The 27,225-nt window shown below is 42.7% G+C and overlaps 1 protein-coding gene across 12 annotated transcripts in view; it reads left to right on the forward strand.

Moving 5' to 3' along the window:
* Nucleotides 1–75: 75 nt before the first annotated feature.
* The window catches only part of LOC107263297 (triple functional domain protein), a 28,655-nt gene continuing 1,505 nt past the window's right edge, over nt 76–27,225 (forward strand). The window contains exons 1-29 of one of the 12 annotated variants that reach the window (XM_015730316.2): nt 76–271; nt 1,638–1,930; nt 2,009–2,122; nt 2,502–2,826; nt 2,895–3,553; nt 4,332–4,442; nt 4,784–4,879; nt 5,723–5,901; nt 6,359–6,506; nt 6,585–6,776; nt 6,860–7,063; nt 7,142–8,165; nt 8,303–8,562; nt 8,868–9,169; nt 9,257–9,503; nt 9,590–9,781; nt 9,865–10,128; nt 10,224–10,580; nt 15,157–15,469; nt 20,567–20,639; nt 21,262–21,607; nt 22,365–22,448; nt 22,727–23,058; nt 23,189–23,348; nt 23,434–23,661; nt 23,759–23,947; nt 24,082–24,314; nt 25,558–25,807; nt 26,616–27,147. In XM_015730316.2, coding sequence (XP_015585802.1) covers nt 1,670–1,930; nt 2,009–2,122; nt 2,502–2,826; nt 2,895–3,553; nt 4,332–4,442; nt 4,784–4,879; nt 5,723–5,901; nt 6,359–6,506; nt 6,585–6,776; nt 6,860–7,063; nt 7,142–8,165; nt 8,303–8,562; nt 8,868–9,169; nt 9,257–9,503; nt 9,590–9,781; nt 9,865–10,128; nt 10,224–10,580; nt 15,157–15,469; nt 20,567–20,639; nt 21,262–21,607; nt 22,365–22,448; nt 22,727–23,058; nt 23,189–23,348; nt 23,434–23,661; nt 23,759–23,947; nt 24,082–24,314; nt 25,558–25,807; nt 26,616–27,147 — 7,675 coding nt within the window. In that variant the 5' untranslated portion in view covers nt 76–271; nt 1,638–1,669. Of the gene's footprint in view, nt 272–1,637; nt 1,931–2,008; nt 2,123–2,501; nt 2,827–2,894; nt 3,554–4,331; nt 4,443–4,783; nt 4,880–5,722; nt 5,902–6,358; nt 6,507–6,584; nt 6,777–6,859; nt 7,064–7,141; nt 8,166–8,302; nt 8,563–8,867; nt 9,170–9,256; nt 9,504–9,589; nt 9,782–9,864; nt 10,129–10,223; nt 10,581–15,156; nt 15,470–20,566; nt 20,640–21,261; nt 21,608–22,364; nt 22,449–22,726; nt 23,059–23,188; nt 23,349–23,433; nt 23,662–23,758; nt 23,948–24,081; nt 24,315–25,557; nt 25,808–25,958; nt 26,297–26,503; nt 27,148–27,225 lie in introns of those variants that run through there. The other 11 variants (XM_015730317.2, XM_025080787.1, XM_025080790.1 and 8 more) reach the window with 11 other exon arrangements.

Raw genomic sequence — 27,225 nt, forward strand, 5'->3', positions numbered from 1 at the left:
ATATCCTCTCCAGAAAGCCTCCGGAGAAACCTACATTATTTTCAACCATGGTGAGTGCTGCCCCCGAGCGAGAGCGAATTCCAAGCGCAATGTAGAATCTGTAGCCGAACATGGCAGGAGGAGATATTCTCGCGTTGTTCGCGTGACTTTGTATGCCAATGGGCCGACAATATGAGCCGTGACGACTTGTTCGCGGTAGTTCGGAGTGCGTCGCGCAAAAGGACAGCTAAAGCGGACGATTACGTGAGAAAACGAACGAAGTGTCGTGCAGGTAAGCGATGATCATTCGAGGCAATTGTTGTCCGATGGAGGGTGAATTTGACAAGCTGCGCTTCGCGTCTATTTATAATATTCGCGACAAAAAGCACAACTCTGAATTACTTTGGATGACTTATATTTCAATTAACGGTATCTAGGGTATCCAGCTTATATGTAAGAAATTAATCACTCAAAAATTACACAATTGTACGCGCTCTTTTCCCATCAGCGAACCGATTGATTTGTTCATTGTAGTCGTCGACCCTTCTAGTAAGGGATTTGTCGACGCTCGTTCGAAGCACACAATGTTGTTTCATTCTTCTTGTATTGTAAAGGTAGCTGAAAAAAGGAGGAATGACTTCGATTACATCTGCACTTAGGGGTTGTAGTAGACGTTGGCCTTGTAAGGGTACATTTTCTGTTTTAATTATCATCAAGGGCTGTCCCTCGACAGAAAAGTTCTTAGCGCTAATTGTCATTTTCTCATAAACACATTATTAAGGTATGAAATTAACAAATTGTACTCTTGGCCTATCGTTGTTTCGTTCCCTCGTGATACGTTGCTGTTGATTCCTTTTTGCGATTTTCTTCTCTGTTCCCCAATTCTCACGTCATCCTACTTTATTGCCTTGGGGGGTTCCACGAACCCCACAATAATGCGAGAAACCATTACAAAGGGCTCTTGAATGCAATTTCTGCAATTTCTACGCAGCTTTCTGCTCAATGGGCACGATTATTCTTTTGAATTCGATTATAAGCACTGTGTGCATTCATTGAATGAACGGACGTGATATATTTGAAAGTATTTTTAGATAGTAATAAATATTTGAATCTCCTTTTGGATTTTTTCTAGTTGAATAATATTCGGTTATACGGCTAGTTCAGAGATCACAAAGTACGCGTCGAGAATTTTTTCGTAGGTGTATCGCGTTATACCGGTCTTTACCAAATTCGTTAGCCTACTTTTTCTTATTTACATTGATAAATTATTTTATTCAACAGGTGTATATCAGTTTGATGATATATCCATGTCATCTTATGAAGTTTGTGAATGGCAAAATTTACTTTCAAATTATTTGTACATTAAATACAGTAGTTTATTTTTTCTGTAATTGCTTTATTTAAATTCTTTGGAATTATTCGAAAGGTCTTAGTTTAAGCAAAGTTCAAGGTAAGAAATATAGAGGCATTTTACTTGTTTCCTGGAATTGTCTGCTTAGTGTTATAGTATGCTTTGATAATAATGATAGTTGTAAGATGATTCTCTCGGTTATAAAGATTATCAGAGCAGACCATATATTCAATTCATTTTAGCATTATAGCACACATACTTTGAGTATGCTAAGACAATCGGAATCTAAATGTTTGTATTTTTTCAGATTAGAATTCTAGTGAATCAAAAAACAAGGTGATGGATGGTACACGGGCTGTAGAGGTTCTCCCTCTGCTTCAAGAGCGCCTTGCTATTCTCCCGGGTGGCCGTGACCGTCGTGGTGGTCCAGTTCTTGTATTTCCAACAACACCAAGGCGAGAACGTGCAAAACCTGAAGACTACCGTCGCCTCTTACAATATCTTCTAGCCATTCCAAATGAAGAAGCCAGAGGACACCGTTTCACTGTTATTGTGGATATGCGAGGTGCAACATGGGATTCCGTTAAACCTATTCTAAAGGTTTGCAATAGAATACAAAGGTTTTATTTTGTATGCAACAAATCTAATTTACCACCATTAAATATTGTTATCTTGAAGGTATTGCATGAACACTTTCATCGTTCAGTCCATGTTGCATTTATCATCAAGCCCGACAACTTCTGGCAGAAACAAAGGACTTCGTTGGCCAAACAGAAGAAGTATAATTTTGAGGTAAATAGAGCAATCAATAGCTGTAGCAGGGTGAATGTTATAGTAATACTGATATAGGGCTGCTGGCAAGGTCCTCTGTCCTAGTTTGGCACGATGTCAGTTCTCTAGCGTTTATTGAATGCACTGAAGCAGCGAAATGGAAGTCTGCCTATTGTGCCGCAAACACCGACACTAGTAGTAAATACGGCCCGATATTCGTACATATATGATGGCCCTCTGCAAGCAGATTACAGTCACAATAGGTGACCTTTAAAAACCGATATCTTGCATTAAATCTTGCAGGCCTCTCGTTGGCACAATTTCGCCTTCGAAAAAGTTCCCCCGTGACCAAAACAGTATCAATATTCCAAACAAAACCGTACCATTTTCTCATTCACAGATTAATACTATTAGTTTGGAGGCGCTCGCAAAAGTGATAGATCCTTCCCAGCTAACAGCAGATCTCGATGGTTCCTTACAATACGATCATGCACAGTGGATCGACACACGTCTCGCCGTAGAGGATTTCATTTGGCAGGCGGCTGATCTCTTAGACAGACTAGATGATTTGCAAGAAGATCTCAGCCGCAATGATTTTGCGGACGACGTAGGAGGGGCTAAACATGGGATAGATCTGCACAACGAGATGAAGAAGAAGATCATGAACATTCCAGTTGAGGAAGTTGAGGTTGTTGGTCAGCGTCTACTGGAACGCTTCAACAACGGTATATACATCTAATCCCTTAAATATGTCAATGTTCTCAACAAATTTAAATATCATCAACTGTTTAAGGTATGACTGGCAATGGTGGTGAAGGTGGCAGCATCGAGAGCGGTGCAACTGGTGGTGCAGATCCTGATGGTCGCGCATTGGCCGCTCTCGTAATCCAGCACATGGATTCAGTTCACGCTGGTCAGCAGCATCTTCTTCAAGTTTGGCACATCAAGAAGATGAAGTTAGATCAGTGCTTTCAGCTTCGGCTATTTGAACAAGATTGTGAAAAAATGTTCGACTGGATCTGCCACAACCGCGAAGGTTTCCTTGCCAATTACGTGGAAATCGGTCGCTCCTATCAACTCGCTAAGAATCTCCAGGAAGAGCATAAGCACTTTACCATGAGCTCTATGAACGTATACGTTAATATTAACAAAATCCTAACAATGGCTGGCAGACTGCTTGAAACTCAGCATTACGCGGCTGGTCATGTGAGAGCTGTTGCTGGTAGACTCGACAGAGCTTGGAAAGAGTTTGCTGCTGGTCTTGACGAGCGCACCGCAGTGCTTGGCTTAAGTGTAGTGTTTCATCATAAAGCTGAACAATATGTGGACAGCGTAGCAGGATGGAGTCAAGCTTGTGACTCAACAAATCTCCCAAATGAAATTGCAGTACTTGAATCTCACATACGACAACATCAAACTCTCTACGAAGCCATGTGCCAGGCCTATACGGAGGTAAGTAGCATTGTTGCTTCGATAAACATATCTCAATGAGTAACGTTAATTAAATTTCAATGCTTTAAGTTAAAAACTATGCAAAAATTATTCGAACGATGCCCATTTTTGTATTATCTGAATGCGCTCCCTTAGGCGACGATTATTCTTATCGAATTTTGATAAAGTATAACAGTGTAAGTCTTCCTTATCAGAGTGATAGCCCTTTAACCCTCCATACAATGAACTGTCTGAAGAAAGCAGTTGTAACTTCACTTTCTCAAGGAATGGTCGTATACCAGTCAATGTATCTTAACATTCTTCATACATTGTTGTTTAAAGTTGATTTAATGAATAAGTACTAGCGCTTCTTAGCGAGTGATGGGGAGCCCTTAACATTTCTTATTGTCATATTATAACCTAACTGTATTCTTCTGACATCATTGTCTACTTTGCCAAATATGTCTTACATCGCAAGTAGCGGGGATGGTTGTTATCGCTCGTAACGGAAAGACGAGCGACTCATTCAGTGTTAATGTACTGAGTTTTATCCGTTATGTGCGTGTTGTATACGATGTGGCGATTTTAAACATTATCTAACAAGGTATCTCCAACCCGTTTTAAATTCTTGTTTCATCAGTAAACGAGATCACTGTTAGATATATCTTTTTATTTCTGAGAGTATGACGCACTTTGATACACACTCTGTTTGAATATCCGCGAAGACTGCTTACTAACTAGAGATTTTCATACTGTCAGGAGATATGACTGTTTGGTAAGCTACTATGATATTTGACAGGTTTACAACGCATACCAAGCACTTTTGAGTGGGCTGGGCTCAATGCTACAAGTTTGCCATAGCACAAGCACAACTGGCGGCACAGGGTCGGACGTATTACACGTCGATTATGTACGGAAAAACAAATTTTCATTTTATTTCACGTCCTGTACTTGTCTTCCCTTCATAGTTTTTAGACGGTGGATGTCCAATCGGTGGTAGCTTGGTATCCAGGTGTTGTCCAGTGAACATGATGCATCCTTACTCCATATCCTCGGCTACGAATAACACGCATCGATGATATACTAAAAAAAAATACTTGTTTCAGGCAATCGAGGGTGAATTTTAGTATAATAGTTAATCGGTTGCTTTATTCATAGCTGCGCGCCTACCGTTACTGGCAATTGGATGAGGTGGCTCAATGTAATAGTTAAGTGTACTAAAATGTGGGTCTGGACGGTACTGTTGTTTAGGTGCACAGTACCAGTAAGAAGCTTCTTTACCAGCTGGATCATCTTGTACAAGTCTGTAATCAGCCCCAAGGGATTGACCACGCCAACAGGAAACATGTATGTCCGTCCCGCGTATGCTTCATAATTAATTCCACGTGTTTTCATTTAATATCTTTTTGCCCCTTCTACTATGTATAAAACTTTGCCTGCCTACCCTTGTACTTGCCTGAGCATGCGAACGTCCTAAGTAATGGTAATGATGGGTTCATCAATTGGTGTCACAATAGGTAACCAGACGGCAGTTATAATTGACGATAACTAGTGTGGCGAGGTCAGTAATGACGATGCAATTAAATTCAACAAAGATGCACTACTGTTTTATCTGTACTATAACATCACAAAATGCTTTACACATTTCTTAAACTGCTAGTCTCAATGACTAGGAGCTTGCTTCACGCTTTTAATTACCAACTATATCGCTCAGCGATCAGTTTCTCGATGTACGTACATTTATATGATATGTTCTGTTTTAATTTGCACTGTTAATACTCTATATAGTCACTGTATTATCAACCAGTGTGTATAAAATCATTAGAAACACCTTATATGTTTCACTGCATCTATTGCACTGGTTTAATTATATTTTTCACGGTTACTGGCACATGTGAATATGTATGATTCAAAACATTGGCATACTGAATTTAACATGAGGACTTGTATATAACCCAGATGTTTGAATATATCTTGTAACACTTATGTAGTTAAATCCTTGGTGACTCGCTGATCTTGCACGAATAACGGAGCTGTATATGCTGTTACGTGGCTTTTTCAGTAATCAAAACTGCACATATGTACATTATTGACTTGTTCTAAGACTTATCAGGTATTTGTCATCCTTTGCCAATATGGTATTACGCCATTGTGCATTATTTATTAAATGATTATTCGAAACTTGGGTAGAGTCAAGACGGGCATGGAATGGATAGCCGCGGCGGTATGAGTGGAAATCCAGCTGCGGATTACAGCGAGGGTGCATCCCACGTGCTAGCTGTCATTCATCAAATTCTTGGCCATCACAGAGCCCTGGAGGCGCGCTGGCATGCCCGCAAAGTCAAGTTGCATCAGCGACTTGCTTTGAGGTATGAGGATCATCGCATCATCCTGACCAATCATTATTTTCTATGGCGATAGAACTTGATCGTTCATCTTTCATATTTTTATTTTGCACCATCATTGGCACAGAGTACTCATACGTTCATATTAAGCAACGGTGCTTTGTCATGGGATAAGCAATTCTTCAGTGCAGTGTCACGCTAACCCAGCTACACTGTGCATTTTTTTAAATTCCCTTTTTTCCTTTTTTTTTTGTTTTCGTTTACACCTGCCGAGGTTGACGCTTACGGATTCTGCTTCAATCGTGTATAATTCATATTTATTTAGTCACGTCGTTTTGCAAATATATATATATATATATATATATATATATATATATCTTGATAATGTTCGGTGCCAAAAACTATTAGAAAATGTTTTACACTTTGCTGAAAAATTTATGAGAGTTCGGTTCGTATTTTATTTCGATTTTTGTCACACTAGACTCTTCCAAGAGGATGTCAAGCAAGTCCTGGATTGGCTCACCAATCATGGTGAAGTATTTATCAGAAAAAATACTGGCGTTGGAAGGAATCTTCAGAAGGCTAGAGTGTATCAGAAGAGTCACGAGCATTTTGAAAATGTTGCCCAGGTGATTGTTTTTATAAGGTCTAATTCTTTAATGTACCATGTCGTTACGTTTATTTTTTAACGTGTATTATTCTTACAGAATACTTATACGAACGCGACGAAATTACTTACCGCTGCGGAAGAGCTTGCTCATACTGGGGAATGTGCGGCTGATGAAATATACGCAGTGGCCCAGGAATTGGAAGCTCACGTGAGCAGCTTTGCTGCCAGAGTGGAGCAGCGTCGTCGTAGACTTGACCTTGCTGTTGTATTTTATACTCATGAAAAGGAGGTATTATCTTTGATGCAAAAGTTAAGGCAAATTTATGGGTAAATCGATACATTATATGTATTTTTATTTTCATTTGTTCTCAGCTTAGTGGATGGGTGGATGAACTACGACAAGAACTTCAGCAAGATGAAGTTGCAGAGAGTCTGGAAACTGCTGAGAGGCTTCTGGATCAATGTGCTCAGCATAGAGCTTCCTGCCTGGAAGCCTGTGCTTCGACAATTGCTCAGGGCGAAGCCTTATTGCAAGAACTCAGGGACTCTACAGACGCTCCCGATACGACCGGTTCGGTGTGTAATTTTTTCTTATTATCATAGCCATAATATTTATTGGATAGAGGTACGAATCTTATTTATTTTCTTTTTTAGGTATCCGCAGTAGAAGCAGCACTGGACAGGCTTGCAGGTTTACGACAGGAACTTGAGGAGCTATGGGCGACCAGGAAGCTTCGACTGGAGTTATGTCTTCGATTGCGCGTATTTGAGAGGGACGCTCTGGAAGCAAGTGGACAACTTGAAATGTGGGCTCAAGAATTGCAAGGTCCACCGCGAGAAGGGTCCCCGGAGCAATTGCTACGAGTTCACAACGATGGAGTAGCTCATATGCAAAACACCGCATTCCAAGTGTTACAACAGGGTCAGGAACTTGCTCAAGTCCTGGAACAGGCTGGTGTCTGTATAATGGCTGATGGGCAGCATAGCGCAACAGCCAGAGTACAAGTGCTTTTGGAATTTTTGAATGAAAGAGAAATGGATGCTGAGGATCTCGCAGAAATGCGACGTGTTCGTCTGGAACAAGCTGCTCAGCTTGTTCAACTTCAGGCGGATGCTACCCACGTAGCCAATTGGATTCGTAATGGCGAAGCTATGCTTTTGGCTTCTTTAAGAGTCCCTGAGAACCTCCAGGACGCTGAACAGCTTCGTCTAGAACACGAGCAATTCCAAGTCGCTATTGAGAAGACTCACACTTCAGCAGTCCAAGTAAAACACAGAGCCGATGCCCTAGTTAGTGCTAATCACTATGATCCTAAAAGTATTAGAGAAGTTGCCGAAGACGTTACAAAAAGATGGCAGCAGCTTGTCACCTGCGCCGAAGAGAGGCACAAGCTCGTCACTGCTAGTATAAATTTCTACAAAACGGCCGAGCAAGTGCGCTCAGTACTGGATAGTCTTGAACGAGAATACAGAAGGGATGAAGATTGGTGCTCGAGTGGAGAAAAGGGTGTCCAAGTACCTACGCTCGTCGGTAAACATCAGGAACAGAAAGAAGCTTTTCTGAAAGCTTGTACCTTGGTTCGTCGAACTGCCGAGACTTTCCTCAAGTATACCAACAGAAGTCTTCAGTTCTATAGTTATCAAACGAGCAGTGCCGGATCTGAGAACAAAGTCAAAAGTTAGTATAAGATGTTTTGTCATTTTTGTGATTGCATAAGGAATTTTAACTCGCGCATCGAGTTTCTCGATTCCATTCAAATTTTCGCATCGACCCTATTCCTAATATAGACCTCAGGCCGTAATTGATTGCGCCAGACTTTTCTGGTTACATTGTAGGCATCTTGGAAGAGTTACTGAGCAAAGAGAACAAAGTGCTCGAGTATTGGACCCAACGGAAAAAACGTTTGGACCAATGCCATCAATATGTGCTTTTCGAACGTAGCGCCAAGCAAGCTCTGGAATGGATCAGAGAAACTGGGGAGTTGTATCTGGTGACACACACTAATGTCGGGAAGAACAGAGCAGAGAACGAACAGCTACTTCAGGAGCACAACGAATTTAAGGGTGCTGCTAAGGTAACGCAAAGGGCATCGGAAAATTCTAATATTTATCTTATAATGAATCGTAGGATATTGCATTTCTCATGAGTAAGTTTTGACTGCTTTAAACACAGCCTGTGACATCAGGACATTGCACAATAGTATAGCGAAGTCGAAGCTCTGCCAAATGGCACGACAGAGATGGTGTTGTAGAAATGAAAACTTGCTCTTGACATCGTGCTTTTAGTGTCCGTAATTTTATTAGACAGTAATCGTCTTTTCATAAAACTTCTCGCTGTATCGTTGTGTCTAACAATTTGACGGTTTTAATGTTTAATTAGGAAACTAGAGAACGAGTGAAATTGCTTATTCAATTGGCGGATAATTTGGTGGAAAAGGGTCATGCTCATGCTGCAGCGATCAAGCAATCGGTCGCCGAGGTAGATCAACGCTACAAAGACTTCAGCATGCGAATGGATTGCTACAAGACTCAGATTGAAGGTGATTTGGGTATTCAGTCTGACGATGGTCATAAGGATCTGTCCATTGATCGGAATTCGGATCCCTTGTTGGAAGAGAAAATCAAAGGAAAAGATCTAAAGGAGTTGAATGAAGAGAAACGAAGGTCTGCAAGGCGAAAAGAGTGAGTACAACCTTTCTGTTGCCTTTTCAAATACATATATTCTATATACGGTGACCTACTTAACACATAAATCTGTCTTGACCACAGATTTATTATGGCCGAACTCCTGCAAACGGAGCGTACGTACGTGAAGGATCTAGAAACTTGTATCCGATGTTTCCTGGAAGAGACTCGGAACGGCAAGGGTAATGTGCCACCCGGATTGCAAGGACGCGAGTCAATATTATTCAGCAATATGGAGGAAATACATCAGTTCCACTGTGACATTTTTCTTCGTGAATTGGAAAAATACGAAACTATGCCGGAAGACGTTGGTCATTGTTTCGTTACTTGGGTGAGTATTATCACGTTGACCACTAAATTCCTGGAATATTAGTCACGCGAGAGAAGTCCACTAACCAGAGGTACACTCCCTTACAGGCCGCGAAGTTTGACATGTACGTGACTTATTGTAAGAATAAACCGGAGAGTAATCAACTACTGGTTGCTCATGGGGGAACATGGTTTGAAGAATTGCAGAGGAAACATAGAGTAGAGCATCCTATAGCTGCGTACTTAATCAAACCCGTACAGAGGATTACAAAATATCAGCTCTTACTAAAGGATCTTCAGGTAAGCACAGTATACGTGTGTATTTCGTTACGAGTAACATATAAAGTCCTATTTATGCATAATACAAAATTTGTATTGCTTAGGCTTGCTGTCAAGAAGGACAGGGTGAAATTAAAGACGGCCTGGAAGTAATGCTGAATGTGCCTAAAAAAGCAAACGATGCCTTACACTTGAGCCTCCTGGAAGGTTGCGATGTGAGAATAGATACGCTGGGGGACGTAGTGCTCCAGGACTCCTTCACCGTGTGGGATCCTAAGCAACTGATAAGAAAGGGCAGGGACCGTCATATATTCCTTTTCGAACTTTATCTACTTTTCAGCAAGGAAGTCAAGGACTCTGCCGGCAAGGTTTGTAATTAAAGATATCTGAGCTCCTCTATGGTTGCTCCATTTAAGAGTAACCGCAAGTACCTTCGATATGAAAGAGAATCCTGTCTGTGTAGGTTAAGTATATTTACAAGAGTCGGCTAATGACTTCTGAGCTGGGTGTCACCGAGCACATAGAAGGAGACGAGTGTAAATTTGCCGTGTGGACTGGAAGAGCACCTACCAGTGATACGCGTGTCGTTCTGCGTGCAAATTCTCTAGAAGCTAAGCAACTCTGGGTCAAGAGACTCCGCGAGGTTATACAAGAGACGTACTTCAGTCTGAGCATGCCGAAGAGTCCTGCAAAGAAGAGTTCCAGTCAGCGCTCCAGCAGGGATCTCGAGGAATGTGCTTCCCTGGATGACAGCGTGGAGAATCTCGACAGAAATTCGCTGGCCTCCTTTGGATCGACGAATACAACGGATTCTGATAAGGTAGGAAGAATATATTGTTGAACGAGTTAGTGACGCAAGAGATTTTAATTGTGTTTGAGTAGTAAAAAAAGAAATTTGATATCTGAGAGATAAGAGGTCGTCGTATTAAAAACTGATATTTCTTCTACAAGTTTTCCAGTACCCGTATGACTTTGTCAAATAGGAAAAGCAGTGATCCGTATTAGAAAATAATAAAAAGGAAATTGAACGTGACATAATCGTTCTGTCAGATACAAATGGTTTGGATTTTACGTAACAGTCGGTCCATTTAAAACTCTGTTAACATCATTATATAAAATTTCAAACAGTCGACGAGGTCTATCTCTATTTGCTTGTAACGAATTCACGACAATGTATAGGTGGAAATGACTGTTTTTCCCCGAGCCGTGCGGATCGTATTCACGGTAACTTAGGAACCTAAGAGTGAGTAATTAATTACTACGTGCTGTGTTGCGACTTCCTACTAGATACATCACATCAAGATAGGCTTTTATTAGTTTGGTGCCAAAGGTCGCTCTCAATGTTAGAGTTTCAAATGCATCTCGAGTTCGAATACTAAAAGCAAGTTACTTGAATAGAAGCTTCATATCGACCCTGTAAATTACCTAGGTACCTCCTATTCAAAATTGAAAATAAAACGAGTACATAGGAAACACAGTTCAATAACAAGCTATCGCATAGATATATAAAATCATGCAGCCACTTCAATTATAACGTCTTAGACTAACCGGTTCTAATCTGAATATCAAAATCTCACTATGAGTCAAACTCATCTGACACGGTCCTGTGGGACAAATAAAACTTTAAAGGGATGCTAATATAACACTGATAGGGAGCCGTGAGTATCCAGGGCTCGGCAGAGGGTTTGTGTAAGTTCAAGATGAGCTTATGAAGTATGGGATATGGTAGGGAGTCGGTACACCGAGCGGGTTAGGTAGATCCAAGCGAACAGGTAGGTAGGTAGGTAGGAAGGAACAGGATCGATCTTCTGGAGCAGACGCCTGCCAGTTCTGTCCCAAGTGTCGGAGGTGTGTGCAGGACAGGACTCTCACAGGCCGTAGTAGTGGGGTCGTACGTAGGGGTAGATGGTGTCGAGGTTGCGCTCAGGCGCCAACCAACCGACGGGCATATCAACTGGCTCGTCCGCCAATGGCGTAATATTCGCGGGTAGATAGGTGGGAGCGTTCCGGACCGATCGTGCACCGTCGTTACTCGGTGAGCCTGTAGTATCCGCTCGAGGTGAATCCAGGAGCGAGGAGAGCAGTACGGACGCGACTCTCGGGTCGGCCGGACTCTCCAGCCGCTCCAGTATTCCTGGTCCGGCCAAAGGCGGCGCGAGGATGGCTGAGTTCGTCGGAGTAGCTTCTTCATCACCTAATTCGGGTTCACGTTAACGCCCGCTCGTGTTTAATCGGGATTATCGCCAGAATGACATCGCCAGCCGGGAAGCCGGCGACGATCGCCCAGAAGGCCCGTCGAAAGATCTCGCTACCCTGGTTTCGGCAGGGCTCCGTGGCTCCGCCGCATCCCGCCCTTGCACGACAGCACACCATTGATACCCCGGGATCCTTCCAGGCCCGACTACTACGTCGACAACCTTCCCTGTCCCAGGTATACCTCGTCGATGATGTCCACGTCGAGACGCTGTACTAATTGCTGATCGTATCACCATTAATTCTCTTTCATGTTATACAACGACCACGCAGACCGTTCGCGTCTTACTCGTCGAAAGGATTGTGCCTATGCGTGGGTGCGCGACGTTGCGATAAGCAGTTTATCATGCGACAAACTACCATAAAGTAGAACTGCCATCTATTTTTTATATTTATATATAACCGGTATATCTAGATACAAAAACGTACCGAACGTCGAAGTGCATCTATTGGCAATCCTACGTCTGTTATCTACGTAACCGCCGGGATTTGCAATACAAGAATTATGTTGGTGGTTGATTTCCAATTTTTTTTTTTTTTTTTCTATTTGTTTTGCCTCGAGTGCCGGAAGTTGAAGGGATTCGGTCATGCAGCGATTGGCTGTCGAGAGGGTGATCGCTATCGAGCCAATGGAAATCGGACGACGCCTTTGAAAGAAAACGTATATATATGTATATATACATCTGCACCAGTCATATCTATATGTTTCTACTCTTTTCAAAGAGTAGCCTCTGTCTGTCATTCCGTCTATACCACGGTCTGTCCCTCGATTACCAGTACGGATTGGCAATTACGATTTGATTTATCATCGCTAGTTTGCCAGTTGTACTTCCGTCCCAACCAATCCAGGTCTGCACTTCCCACGGGAATACCCGCTTTTACGAAAAATCCGGGCTGGGACCCTGGCATAGTGACAAAATGGACGATCCTGATATCCTTTTAGCTGTCCGAAAAATTCTCTCTCTCGTCTTGTTCAAACTATATAACGCGATACCTCAGCTCTTTTTTTTCTTCTTCTTCTTTCGTCTCCCACTTTACTGAAACCTACCGACACACTTGGCGAGTTCTCAAGTAACGAGGCCTCTTAGCTGCAACCCTCTCGCAAATGCTCTTTTCACGGATGGCGCTACACACGATACCCATTTGCGTGGGAGTTACAAATTAGATTTGCATGAGAAACGGGACTTTTCTTGGACATTTTTATTATCAGGATGCTAGGCGTATGCTTTATCGGCTATGCTTTATTATGTATTCTGGAATCTCCAGCAATATATATATATATATATATAGCAATATAATATATATATATATATATATATATCTCCAGCAATATATATATATATATATAGAAACACATTGCTATGAATTTTCGATGAAATTCACTCGCCCTGGGAATTTATATTACCACGTGTGAACGTTCGAAGAATGCAGCATTAGTCCGCAGTGCCAGGAAATCGTGGTATCAGTTATGTGGATTTCCTTCGTCCTTGAGCGAGATAATAATACTTTGGTTACATCCTGTTCTCGTTAGTTACTACGTTTACTTGAAGATTTTTCACAACACGTACTTCAAGTCTTCTGTGCACCTATCGCTGCGCGCTGTTAGTTCTACCGGTTGCCACTAGGGTATCGGGGTTAATTTAAAAGGCAATCATATCCAAGGTGTTAAATAATCCGACCGTTAGAATCACGTCATGATCGTTATTTATCATGGATTAATGAAAATAACCTTTACAAGAAACCTTCTGAAGAAACAGATAGCCCATAAAACTTGGACGCATTAACTGTCAAATCATACACTAAACGACATTTGGCGGCTTGGCAGTAAAGCCAAACTGTTTCTTTCGGTATAATTTCAATTTTACCGATTAACTTGAATTAACGACGACACTACTGGATCATCCAATTGGCAATGGCGCACTAGGTATCATATTTGTCAGTGTCTCCCAGCATCGTACAAATTCTATTCCCGTCGCAAAATTCGGATCTGAGAAAGAAAGGAAAAAAAGTATCAGTTAAAATACAAGGAGGATTAATATGACGCATTGCAACTTCATATCCAGACTTTATTAATGTGCACGATCCACATCTAAAGAAGGAGAATTTCATGCTTCTCTCCAGGGTTCTGGGAGATCGGAGAAAGTCACATGGTAGGATTCAGCCTTGATTTTTTGACAGCTCAGGGTTAATGTCACTATTTATATAAAGGCTGATGTTGCTTACGCTATCTTTAAAAAAAAATGCACTACTGACCATCCTGACAACAAAATGTTATATTACTTAATTTTTCATTTTGTCGTATCGACGTAATCATGATTATCAGGAAATGACATAACCTCAAATTTAAATTTCGTTATCAATCCAGTCCTTAAAATCCAGTTTATAATAAAGATCGGAAAAGAATCATCCATCGTAGCTGCTATTTCCCCTCGTTTACCGTTTCTGAAAATAACTGAACTTCTCGCTCTCTTTTACAACCGCGTATTATTAAGGAACCGTCAACGCGCTACGCATAGACACATAGGCGCTCCAGTTCGCTCGAGTTAACTGCTGCAATTCGCTTAGAATTATGTAGCCACGTGACTCTGGTTCAAGTGCGATTATATGGAATGAGATAAGGAGAGACAGAGAGAGGCTGTGGAGAAGTATCCCAGGTCGTTCGAAAAGGAGTGAAAGAAGAATATCCCGACAGTCATGCTTCTTAGACTCTTGGCAAGTACGGGGGGTTTGCCATCGGTCTTATATACTTCATACTGATCTTATATATTTGTAAATATATTATAAATTCGTATTTCTTGTTACATTCTTTTCTGCTCTCGATGAATTCTGCATCGTTTGTCGGGCCCTATTTAAACTCAGTGTTTACTGAGGTTTCAACTCAATCAGATCCATCGAGGCAAGAATAATATATTAGTCGCTCCGTCGGGCCGCAAATTCAAAGAGAATCTCCCGTCCGTGGGTATCGACCGGCTGCGCTATGGTACGCTGCGGCCGCTCGTCCGATTTCCCGAGTACACTCGTGTTACCGTAGGACCAGTTGGTTTTCTTGACATACTAATTTTAAATAATTTTATTAAACACGGTTATTTTTGTAAAACGAGATTCATGACATTTCTTCTTGCCCCCTTTTCCTCATCCTGTAGACGGGAGTGGCTGAGATGACGTGGGTAGTCGCTGATCACTCCGCTGCACCGGGATCCCATGAGCTGACTGTCACCAAAGGGCAGCAGGTTGAAGTTCTGGAGAACGGCAGTGGAAATAGCGCTGGAGGAGAATGGACCCTGGTTCGACTTCCTCTGGCTCCGGGTCAGGCTGACCCACCTCCAGAAGGTCTAGTGCCTACGAGTGCACTAAAACAACCACCCACCACGTCCTGCAAAACGTCGCCGTCCAGGAAAGCACCGACGCAACCGAGCGTTGCTATTGCTCAACAGTCTGCTACCGCTGAGGATGCTGGTAAGTGGTACACCTTGAGTCCTGGAGGAGTTCCCAATTCTCTTAGGAAAAACTCTAGTGTCCTTGCGTACTCCCTGCTCCGGACGTACTTGCTCAGATAGACTGATGAAGGTAAATTTCAAAGAATATATCATGCATCAGTGCAGCATTATTTATATATTAATCCAACGACCACTTTGAATGACTGTGTAGTGCAGTCTTAATGATTAATTTACAGTGTCTATTTGCCTTCAGCGATAAAGTTAAATATTCGTAAATTTCCAGACTAACGACTCTTTCAATATGGACTCAAGTCATGACGATCAAGTCAAGTCTACCTATGTAGTTATACACGCTCGAGATAAGAGGCGGACACTAGAAGATATATGAGGCGGGGAATGAGAGATGCCTGTCTTAAGCATGGACGATTACTCTTCCGGTAGCATGGCTGATTAAAATATTTAAGCTCGCAAGCAAATGGAGGAAAATATTTGCGCTGGTCGATCATCTCAGTGAACCCAGAATAAAACTCGTGCTGGGATCAGGACTATTTAGGTCAAGATAATATAACTCTCAAGAACTTGTTAGGCTCTGGGGTTCGACTTTTTCGAACCGGCCATGCCCAGAGCCAAGTGACATCTCGGTAGCTCATGCGATCTCGCGTGAAAAAGTCTCCCTTGGACTTAAGTGGTGCTGCGTGTTGGCTATCTCGAGTAACACTGCGGCGGTAGATCAGGGTCTGTACCTGGGGAACCGATGGGGATCCTTCGGGGGTGGGTTGTAAGTTAAGTCATTGTAGAGGAGTTTCACGGGCGGTCCCACGGGCTGTGAATAGCACGCGAAAAAGTCTCGACAGGAAGTATAGGGGTCGCACAGGGATAGGATGAAACGGCACTTGCGCCGGCTCCTGCGTTTCTACCGCTCTACCGTTCCCTACTTGTACGTGTACTCCAAGTCCGCACTCGATCAATACGCATCGCCACGCGTCCTTGACCAATTCCCAGCCTCCGGCCGGCCGGCGAGCAGTGCGACCTATCACAATTCGTAGTCCCGGCGTGCACGTTACGCACGCTTCATATAAGGAGATGTAAGCCGTCATTGCCAACCGCAATTGCCCTAGGGATAACGAACAGTATTTTAACGTCGTGGTTGCCGTAGACGACGCTGCCACCGCCACTCTCCTCCTCGTCGTCGTCGTCGTCGTCGCTCCATAACACGCGCCACGATCACTATACTCTGATATAAATAACTCTCCTGCGAATTTTTATATTGACGTTTCTTCGGACTGCCACCACCATCATAATCACCATCGACGGGCTGGCATCTTATCATAGCTCTGTTTATCTACCTACTCCTTCTGCAACGATCCTACATGGTGCAATGACTATTCCGGACTGGCACCTTCCTCCAGTGTCATCAACCCACTCCCGCTGCTCTGCAAATTGGCCAATGGGCCACGTCACCTTAAAACTGCTCTGGGGTCCTGCCTATATTGTCTTGACGTCTCGCCATAGCTTCGGTCGACTCTTCTTGCTTCCACGTGTAGATCGCGTGTAGGCTTTTGACTACATTTGGTACCAATGTCATTCATCATATATGTATACATTGCCTTTCTAGGAAAACTATCGTGACACATGGACTTCTTATGCTAATTTATTAAACATAGATATTATTCTGTAAATATTTGTACGTGGCTCCAGGGTACTGGAAATCCCGTTTTTACTTAGACTGTCGATTCTCTCATTATTATTCTTTGATTAAAGAACCGATGCGACCCACTTCGCCGGGAGTCATTCCGCTCGTCAGATCATCATTGTTATAACTATGTGGTATAAGCAACTTATTTAATAATATTTATAACCGCGACACGTCTCGCTATCCCGGCTGGGCCTCCCGCCTCCTTTCCACCGCCGCTTCTACCAGCGTCTTCGTCATCGGCGCTGTTCGTTTCTATACGGAGTCAGTTCAGTTTATCACCAGCGGGCGACGCGTGTATGCCGCGAAAAAAGTGATAAGAAAACCGCATTTATTCCATAAAGGGAAATCACTTTGGGTTCGCTAGTGGTGCTTGTATTATATCCAGTGACCAATTTCTTTTGGGTCGATGATTTTTACTCAGACATGTGTCGACCATGGCTGAACGAGGCACCTCATCCAGAAGGACATTTCCTCTACCTGGTCCAGGTATTAGCATTCTTTCTACATCTTCAATTACCGGTCAGTCTCTCTTTATATAGACTTCCTGACTGTACCTCTGACTCCTCGAGGTCATTCAAAGTTCGAACTCCACTAACCCTATCTTAGAAATCGACTAGCGCCCCTCACTCAAAATACTGTGAAATTAATGAACGACCCGATCAGGATTTAATTCTAATGGAAGATCGATTGCTCACTCACCGAACTTTTAACTAAAGGCGCGTTGACCCGTGATCGCTATGTATGTAAGTGCACCCTGATAACCTTTCTTTTTATGACTGGCTATCTGCAAAGTGTACATTAACTCAGGTAATTCTTTTCACAGTGCTTATTGTGCATACTGTACTATGCTGTTTAAACCATTTTTATTTATTTATTAAAAAACCTAAAAAAATTTATTTTGAACGAAATCACCCAGTAGTGCAGTGATTTCGTATTTCGCAAGTGTCACGTGATACGACACTTTCGATCTCGTTACTACCGATCTACGATGGCTCTCAGTGGAATTTCTAATGATATCTGAATATCCAACGTGACTTAAGCGCCAATCGCAAGGACCCTCTGGCCATTGAGAATGCTACGAAGTGGCCACATTTCCTTGCGCTCGACACACGCGATGGTCACTTGGACTACACGCGTGTTGCGATTTCATAAAAACCCGCCATATATAGAAAGAAGATGCTCCTTATACGTCGCAGTCCTAGCACCGCTGTCGGTTTGAACTTTTATAAATTTACCAACCATATTTATCCCCTGATATTTTATTTTTGATTTTTTTTTTGTTTAGAGGCTGATATACTCTGCCAGATGATATCCTGGTACTTCAGCGATAGACACTGCCGTGAAACAAATAGCCACTCGTGGATAAATTAAACGAGTGAAAAACGAATTCTATCTCAGATATAAATGCTGGAGAGACGCGCAATAGGATCACGAATTATTTAATAGCGGTGCCGAAACCAGAAGGAATTTCAGTGCTAAAAATGGCCCCGGTACCCGGCACATGCCCCACCCTATATACTGTCAGTTTAATCGGTCTTAACCCAGTGTTCCAATATTGGAACATTCGTAGACGTTTATCTGGCAAATTTCCAGAGTTACTTTTGATAATGCCGAATCTTCCCGCATTCATGGAAAAAATATCCTCGAGTGTGGTAAATCTTCGTTTTATTTAATCCACTTTACTAAATTTTCGTTCGCAGCCCAATTACTCGATTTATTTCTCGTCCGTTTTTCTTTTTCATTTCCCAGTCTCGTCGTAGCAGCTTCCATTCTTTCTAGTAGCCGGGACATCACAGTGGCTAATAAATGCAGGCGCATCCTCACGATACACTCGATAACTTTATACGTCGCTACGACGATAGACGACGTCGAACTGATGCAATCCTGACGAGAGTCAATCGATCGGCTAGTGCATTATGAAAAACCGTGCCAAGTCCCCTTCTTCTACGAGTGTCGTCCGTAGCCAGAAACAAAGTACGACGAGTTTTCGCATCGCAATAAAGAATTCAACCGGATCACGATTACTCTTCATCCGGTGACCTTGTGCTGACATCTCACGAAGAAAATGTACCCAACGACCACGTACTCATGAGGATTGACGGCCTCGATCGTTCTCTCGACTTTACCAGTTCACCATATGGTAGCAATACAGTAGATCTCGGCTTACGTATTAAGCTCCTTTATATTTATACACTAATTTCCTAGAGTCACTCTTGCTAGAGATACCGCCGCGCGGGCTCCTCGAGAGGAGAAAAGATCAAAGAGAATCATCCGCTGGTTTCACCTTGTATTGATTCTACGCTCCGCGAGATACTCCATCTAGACATATGAATACTTCAGTGTGTTTATCTTGGCTTGAAAAGTAAGAACGAGCGAAGGGGAAACACGGGAAAAGCACATCCTGATCGTCAGTACCCAAAAGAGAGCTCTTGAGATACTTGAGGACAATTGTCTCAGTCGCTGGAAAGATTCATTGGCGTACGCGATCTGGAGTTCCCTAATGGATAGTAGAAATTGAGCCCTTAAGCTGAAAGACATAAATTTGTCGAAAGGTCAAAGTGCGCGACTAACACTCAAAAGCTGTGATTTCACTACGGCAAGGGAAGCGCCGCTGAGCAAGTAGGTTTCTCGTTCAACGTGTATTCCTCGCATTTCTATTTCTCATTCATTCTTTTCCCAGGCGCCGAGTAACTATCGTGTTCCAACTCGATATATGTCCCCAGAGGATTTTCCTCTTCCTGACGTGTCTCATCCCATCCAAAAATACAACTGCAGCCGACTTGACGTCAGGCATCCTCGAAGTTCCCGCTCTAATAGCGGCCTTAGCTCGGTGATATAGTAACTTGGAATCGAACCAGGGTAACAGCAGGGAGATCGAGGTCCGACTATTTCCATCGTCCACTTAGACACAGACTCTTCTTCTCGCACTTAGTGCGCATAGAACGAGCGGCACGCGAATATGCGGATCCTCAGGAGCGCTAAGAAGCGCAATTCACGCGGTTCCACGAGTACGTACTGCGTGCACTCATCTTCGCAAAATCCTCGTGGTGACTCATTGACATCGCGAAGATCTTATCTCCGTCGCCGGAGAGAGACAGGCTACGGTGACGAGTACCTTGAACATTATGCCGAACGTAACGCGAACTGGCCTAATCTCAACCGAGAAATACGGATTTTGCGACTTGATCGAAGACCACACAGTCGCGATTATAGCTGGCAGCCCATATGGGTGGCATAGGCGTAGCTCTTTAATTATCGTGTGACCCATTTTGTGAATTCGCGACTTCAACGTCGTGCCGTAGGTCCACATGCGCGACACCTCGTGGAAAGATGTCAGGACGCGTTTAGGGCTATTTTTGTCGGATTCGCGCTGTTCGCACGAGAAAATCGGTATGTATCAAGTGGTGTACGATGTTCTAGAAACCGTGGGAAGCGACGGGAGCGGATCGGCCAGTACCAGCTCACCTGGGAACAAGAGACGCGGATTCAGCGGGTAAGTTTATTTCGTATAAATATAAGAAGAAATCTTTTTTTTTTTTTTTGTTTATCTTGTATACGGGAAGAAAAAGATTATTCAGCTCCATTACGTTTTTGAAAACTTTCACTGTCGTAGTCTATGCAGTGTTCACATGAATTTTCTTACTGCTTTAAGGTTAGAATTTAATGATTACTAAAATTCTCAACGGTACTATTGTGACGTTGTAAAACGACCACTTCCTGGTGCATAGCCTCGTCGTAATGTTAATGTACCAGTTTAGTCTGATTTCATTGTACAGCTAAACGAGACGATAACACTGGTTTGGTATCTTATGATAAGACTCAATGGAGTATGCCAAGTTGTGCTTATCTGTTGCGTTTCATCGATACGCATTACGATACTAGAAATAACGATTATGTTTCTTTTTTAATGGATACAATTTTTTCGCTCGCTCTGTCACTGTGTCTTAATAACATAAGGCCCTTTATATACGTATTAGACCTGTATAAATATTGTAAAAAAAAATTTGGTATCAAGCTCAATGAGTCAGTGGTAGAATCTGTAATTGATCACGTGTGATAATATATCCGAATCGTTCCTAAAAATTATCTGTAATTATGTACCTGTACATCCTCAGGAGAAAATGGCTGCCACCACCTCTTCGCAAGCTCAGCCAAGGAAAAGTCGAGAAATCCACAACGTCCGATCGTCCACCGCCGCTCAAGAAAACCGGCTCGGACAAGCGCTTCAAATTACCAAGCGGTGATAAATCTGGTAGAGCCGCCACCGAGGGCGAGGAGGAAGATGAGGTCGAATGTGAGGACGGCGAGGCTCCGGCGTTCCTGGAGCAGAACGGCGGCGAGGACGCCGAGGACGATCTCGAATTGCCACCACCCATGAAACCCATCACCGAGCCGATTCTCGTGGCATCGGGAAATGGTCCACCGGGCTCCACGATCCCGGACGAGTTGCCTGGGAAACGAGTGAGTATCCAAGTCAGGAAGAGCCTGGATATGGATCCTATCCGGTGCTAGAGAACTTTCGCCAGAGGCGAAATACGAGATCACGGTACACTGTGAAATCTCACGTTACTCGCTCAGCACCGAGCTTCCTGTCGATCTACATGTTTATGCGCGTGACAGCCATTGCTATCCCCATGTACGAGGTAACCTGGCTAAAGGCAACCAGTCAGGGTGTCTCGGTTGCCAGTGACAGTCACTGCCTTATGATTAGAGGTTCCCCTACTCGTTTGATCGTAATCCTACTTGGCAGGCTTTGGCATTTGCGTTGAGCGGGTTCATGACCGTCGATATAGTGCGTAATAATTTGTAAGCTGCCAGGAAGTAATGACGATCGTAGTCTAAATTATTAATTCCATTTAAATGGTTTTAACCTATAGAAGGCCGCGGTGGCGACTATAGTTTCCAGAAAGAGATAGTATAACGTGCAAATAAAGATTAATCACAGGAAAGTATGCATATTTGAGTAAATGTATTTATGCTTCGATATAATGTATTGACATGTATAAGCGTATTTGTTCGCAGTCTATGCGGTTTTGAGTCTCTTCCATGACCTTTTCATTTCGACAGATCTAGATTATAACTACTTTAGTGACCAGCAGCAAACTCGACGCCTCCTCGTAGTCTATAGATTCCATATATATTGTATATAAATTTCCTGTAAAAAAAAACTTAATTTCAAGGAGAAAGTTCTCGGTGCTCTAAAGATTAATATTTGCAGGTATCGGAGCGCTCTATGAAATCACTGGACGGTGCTGCGTCCGCTGATATTGCTGAAATCGAGCAAATTGTCAAGGAGAGTATGGTAAGTGGGTGATATTATTCGTTTACCCCAATGTAACCTGTTCCCTCTAGTTATCTTATCGGTCGTTAGCAGTTACGCTTTGACAAAAGTGAGTGTCACACCACTTAATTTTAAGTTCAGATCCCATATCCCACCTGTCACGCTACACGCACCGAATGTCCCGTCAACTTGTGCGCTTCCTTTCAATACATTTTCACAGTGTGTAGAGTGCTGTGCTTGGTGCGTGATACCGCGATACTTGATAAATAATAAGACTCTGTCAATATTCCATTATCCAGGAACAACATACCGAGAATCAGGAAAGACACAGCTTGATGAGGACACCAGGAAGGCCATCTACAGGGGCAGAGGATGGTTATAGTGGTATCGGTGGATCAGCCGGGGAGGATTATGATCCAGAGAGCGCTGCCCTGACTAAACGGCAATTCGTCATCAGAGAACTTGTGGAAACTGAAAGGGATTACGTGAACGATCTCAGGCAGATCGTCGAAGGCTATATGGCAGTAATGAGGGATCCTGACAGTGACATTCCCCTTCCCGAGGACCTGCGAAGTGGTAAAGACAAGATGGTATTCGGTAACATTGAAGCGATCTACGAGTGGCACAGAGAGTAAGTTTCATCCTCGTAGTTATTTAAGAGCATATTCTTTAAAGCTGTGGTAATGTTTACACGATTAAATTACCGATTGCGAATCGCTACTCGTTCTCCTAGGAAATCGCTAATACGTTTGCTTTTACAGTTGCTTTCTGAAGGCTCTGGAACGCTGTCTAGAGCGACCGGAGGAGCTGGGCCCTCTTTTTAAGCGTTACGAGAGGAAGTTACACATGTATGTGGTTTATTGTCAAAACAAACCCGTCTCCGAGTATATTGTGTCTGAGCACGTCGACACATACTTCGAGGTAATATTCTGCAGGTCGCTGAACGCTTTTCAAAGTTAAATTATATCATGTTTTCAATTGTCAATATTCATTGTTCTATTCCCAGGAACTGCGACAAAAACTCGGTCACCGACTTCAAATATGCGATTTGCTCATAAAGCCCGTGCAGAGGATCACCAAGTATCAATTGTTGCTACGCGAGGCGCTACGCCTGACCGAGCGCACTCAGAGAATATCTGAAATCGAGGGACTTCGTGCAGCTGCTGACGTTATGCGGATTATTCCCAAAGCAGCGAATGACATGATGGACGTCGGTCGATTGGAAGGGTTTGATGTTAGTATACTTCGACAATACAAAGTCCTTGTGATTTTTTATGAACGTTTCAAATAGTTTTAATAATTGTCTACCACTACTAAATCATTGTTCACAGGGTAAAATAACGGCACAGGGTAAACTTCTGTTACACGGTCCGCTGTTGGTATCTGAACTTGGTAGTATGCCAACGCGTGGAAGAGAATTACAGGTATTTCTATTCGAGCAGAACATCATCTTCAGCGAAGCTGTTGGCAAGAAGACACAGTTTACTAATCCTGCCTATATATACAAAGCTCATATCCAGGTGAGTGTTACTTGGTCATCAACTGATTGGGAATTTACGTAAATTTCTGGAGACGTAACAATTGTCTTCTACTACTTTCTTCAATGTCACGACTGGCTTTACTCTTTGATGATATCTCTGTGTGTGACGTGCAGGTGAATAAAATGAGTCTAGAGGATTCGCCTGATGATCCGGAGAAGTTCGTGATCCGATCGACGGATCCGCATAAACCTGAGCTAGGATTTTCATGCGCTGCGGTAGAGGAAAGTGGGACGCGCAAGCAGGAATGGGTGGATACAATTACTTCTATCCTGCAGACGCAGCGGGACTTCCTTAAGGCTATACAGTCCCCCATTGCCTACCAAAAGGAACTTACCAAAGACCCACTGTAAGCGTCTCTACCACTGAACTCACTGACTTCTTAACACTCAACCTGTGAATATTCGTTCCGACATATTTTTGTATATTTTATAAAGATACGAAAACTGTAAGCTAGATAACGGTAGTCGTTTCCCTTCCTTTTAAACTTACCTTGTGATCCGTGAAGAGACCTTGACCCCCATTCCCTACCCTCTCTTAACTGATACACCCCTTTCACGAACCCCCTCTAGCTTCGGATTCTTCTCTTTATTATTGCTCTTTCACTTACTCTTGCTCCCTGAGCCTTTCACGTGTGCTAATCCGTTCCAATGTGCATATATATATATATATACTAATAATACGAATACTAGGAGAGCTCAACGTGAGCGTACTGGTAATGAGAATCGATTATTAATAATTATAACAATAAAAATGTACGTTATATTTATAATAATTTTAATAACGTTTATAATGGCACTCGAGCAACAGGCAACAGTGTATGTACATAATACGTATTAATGGAAGAAGGAAACCACTATAATCGACTCGTGAGCGTAACATTTTGTTTAGAATAAATTGTAAAATGACCAAGAATGTGATTGTGATGCATCGTAATATCTCCCAGAGTCTGGAACCTGCCCACCTGCCCTTAACTAACCTCGCACCCAACTAACAGCTTGTTTTCTCTTATGATTTATCAAAAAAAGAACACAGTACTACAGATCAAGGTATTAAATCCCACTTTATCCTAGCAACCATCTCTTTAATTGTCTCTAGCTACATCTTCCCGACTGTCTCTGTAAATGCTTGCAAAATAAAAACCGGATATCTTCTCCGTGTCGTGAATAACATTAACCGTATGGAGTTTGCCTTTCATACCCGTAACACCTAACGCGCAAACCGCAATAATCGCATATCGTTTCCATGGCACGTTATATAGCATTCCTTTTTCCTGTACCCTGGATTCCAATAACCCTGGCTTTTTTCTATACAACGTCAAGCCTCTAGCTTCTTTAGAAGTTCCTAAAATCGTAGAATCCCAATGCAATCGACATTTTTTTTTTGTTTATAATGATCATTCGTGTTATTGTTATCCTGGACATTGAGTCATGTCCGAACAGTTATAATTTATTTAATACAAGAAAAACGCGCTTTTATTGAAACAAGAATGTCCAGCGTGTCAAGTACATACCTGTATGCTACGAGTGGAATTTTCTCACGGTTATCGTAGTACTGTGTTTGCCATTCATTTATGATTTGCTGGCGTACAGCCGCAGCGCAACACCTGAGCCAGTCATTCGAGCAGCCGTTTCGGTACCACCGACGCTGACAGTGTCCGGGGCGGCGAATAAAGAACGAGGTGGACAGCGAAAGGGTCAAGCTGTTCAACGATCGCTCACCGGAGGACTGGACGGAACTCCACCTCGTACACCCAGCCCGACAAAGAGTAAACTAAACTTCCTCGAGGGATTTAGGAACACCCTACGGGCACGCTCGCCCGTTCGCACCAATTCCATCCCGGTGAGCAGACTGTTTCCATAGAAAGAAAGAAAGAGAAAAGAGAGAGAGAGAGAGAGAGAAATGAAAATGAAATAAGTTTTAAGGAGATTGTGGAAAGGGATAGAATTATTAAGGAATTATATAAGACCTTCCTCCCAAATCGATATCCTAGGTTCTCTTATAGAATTCTTACTTGCAGCCAAGGGACACTTCCGCTTCTTCCTCTTGATGCCTGTCGCTATCCGCTCTCTATTGCATTGCCTTCTGTTGTTGCGATGACAAACCCTCGGTTTTCTATTGTTAGAAAGCAACAAGCGAAACACCATAGCAGAAAATGAGAAATACTGATTAAAAATACGAGCAAATGATACTATACGAGATACACAGTTATATCCACTTCTCAGTATGCAAAGAGACAAAATGATAAAGTACAAAATGTGTATGATAATGTGTCTTGTGCGTTACTACCGTTTAAGATGGAGAATAAAGAGAAATATGTACTGTATTTAATCTACGGACTCCGTCGCGTCGGTACTAAACCAAAAATAGCACCTTGGGTGGTGGTCCCATTGTATTCTATTACTACTACTACTACTATTATTATTTATTGCTACTTACCAAACTACTACTTTTACTACTACTACTATTACTATTACTGTTATTACTACTACTAGTATTAATACTACTCTACACTATACTACTGTTATCTGTCAATGGGTGGTGAGCATGAAGTTCTGGTGCACGTGTGAGCACGTTGGACAATCGCATGAAGATGGGCGAGAGTGCGAACAAGGAAAAAGGATTCCCTTTAAAACTGCGGATTCCTCAGGTCGCTCCAGGTGCTCGAGTAAGATTAGCAGCAGACTGGGGTAAGCTGCACGCTGGAGATGAGCTTGTTGTCTCTCATCTTGATGGTCCAGGACTGGTTGTCTCTCCTGTGGATGCCAAAGAGGAATTATGGATACCAGCCAGTCTCATTCCCAATTCCTCATTCAGTAGAGCATGGTCTTTCAGACCACGTAAGACTGATTCAGAGAAGAATGTTAACAGTCCTCAAAAATTGCCAGAAGAAAAATCCTTACCTAAGATACTAAGCGCAATCTCCCCAGTGAGGGCAATGGCCGGCGAAGTAGCTAGACTCTCTGTGGAAGTGTCCCATGCAGAAGGGGCATCTATTGTTTGGAGAAAAGAGGGCGAAGATCGTAACGTTAAGCAGGATAACCGTTATCAGTTACATCAAAATGCAGGATTTGTATATGTGGAGATAGCTCGTTGCAGACCCTCTGATTCTGGAGTGTATAATTGCAACGTTCAATCGGAGAAAGGTTCCTGCTCAGCTAAAATTACTCTCTGCGTAACGGGTTTGTTAATTTATTACATTTGTATCTCTTATATCTTCTCATATTGATATTATTGAATAAGACTAGAATCTGATATTA

The sequence above is a fragment of the Cephus cinctus genome, unplaced genomic scaffold (genome assembly GCF_000341935.2).
Source record: "Cephus cinctus unplaced genomic scaffold, Ccin1 Ccin1_scaffold0153, whole genome shotgun sequence".
NCBI classification, from domain to species: Eukaryota; Metazoa; Arthropoda; class Insecta; order Hymenoptera; family Cephidae; genus Cephus; species Cephus cinctus.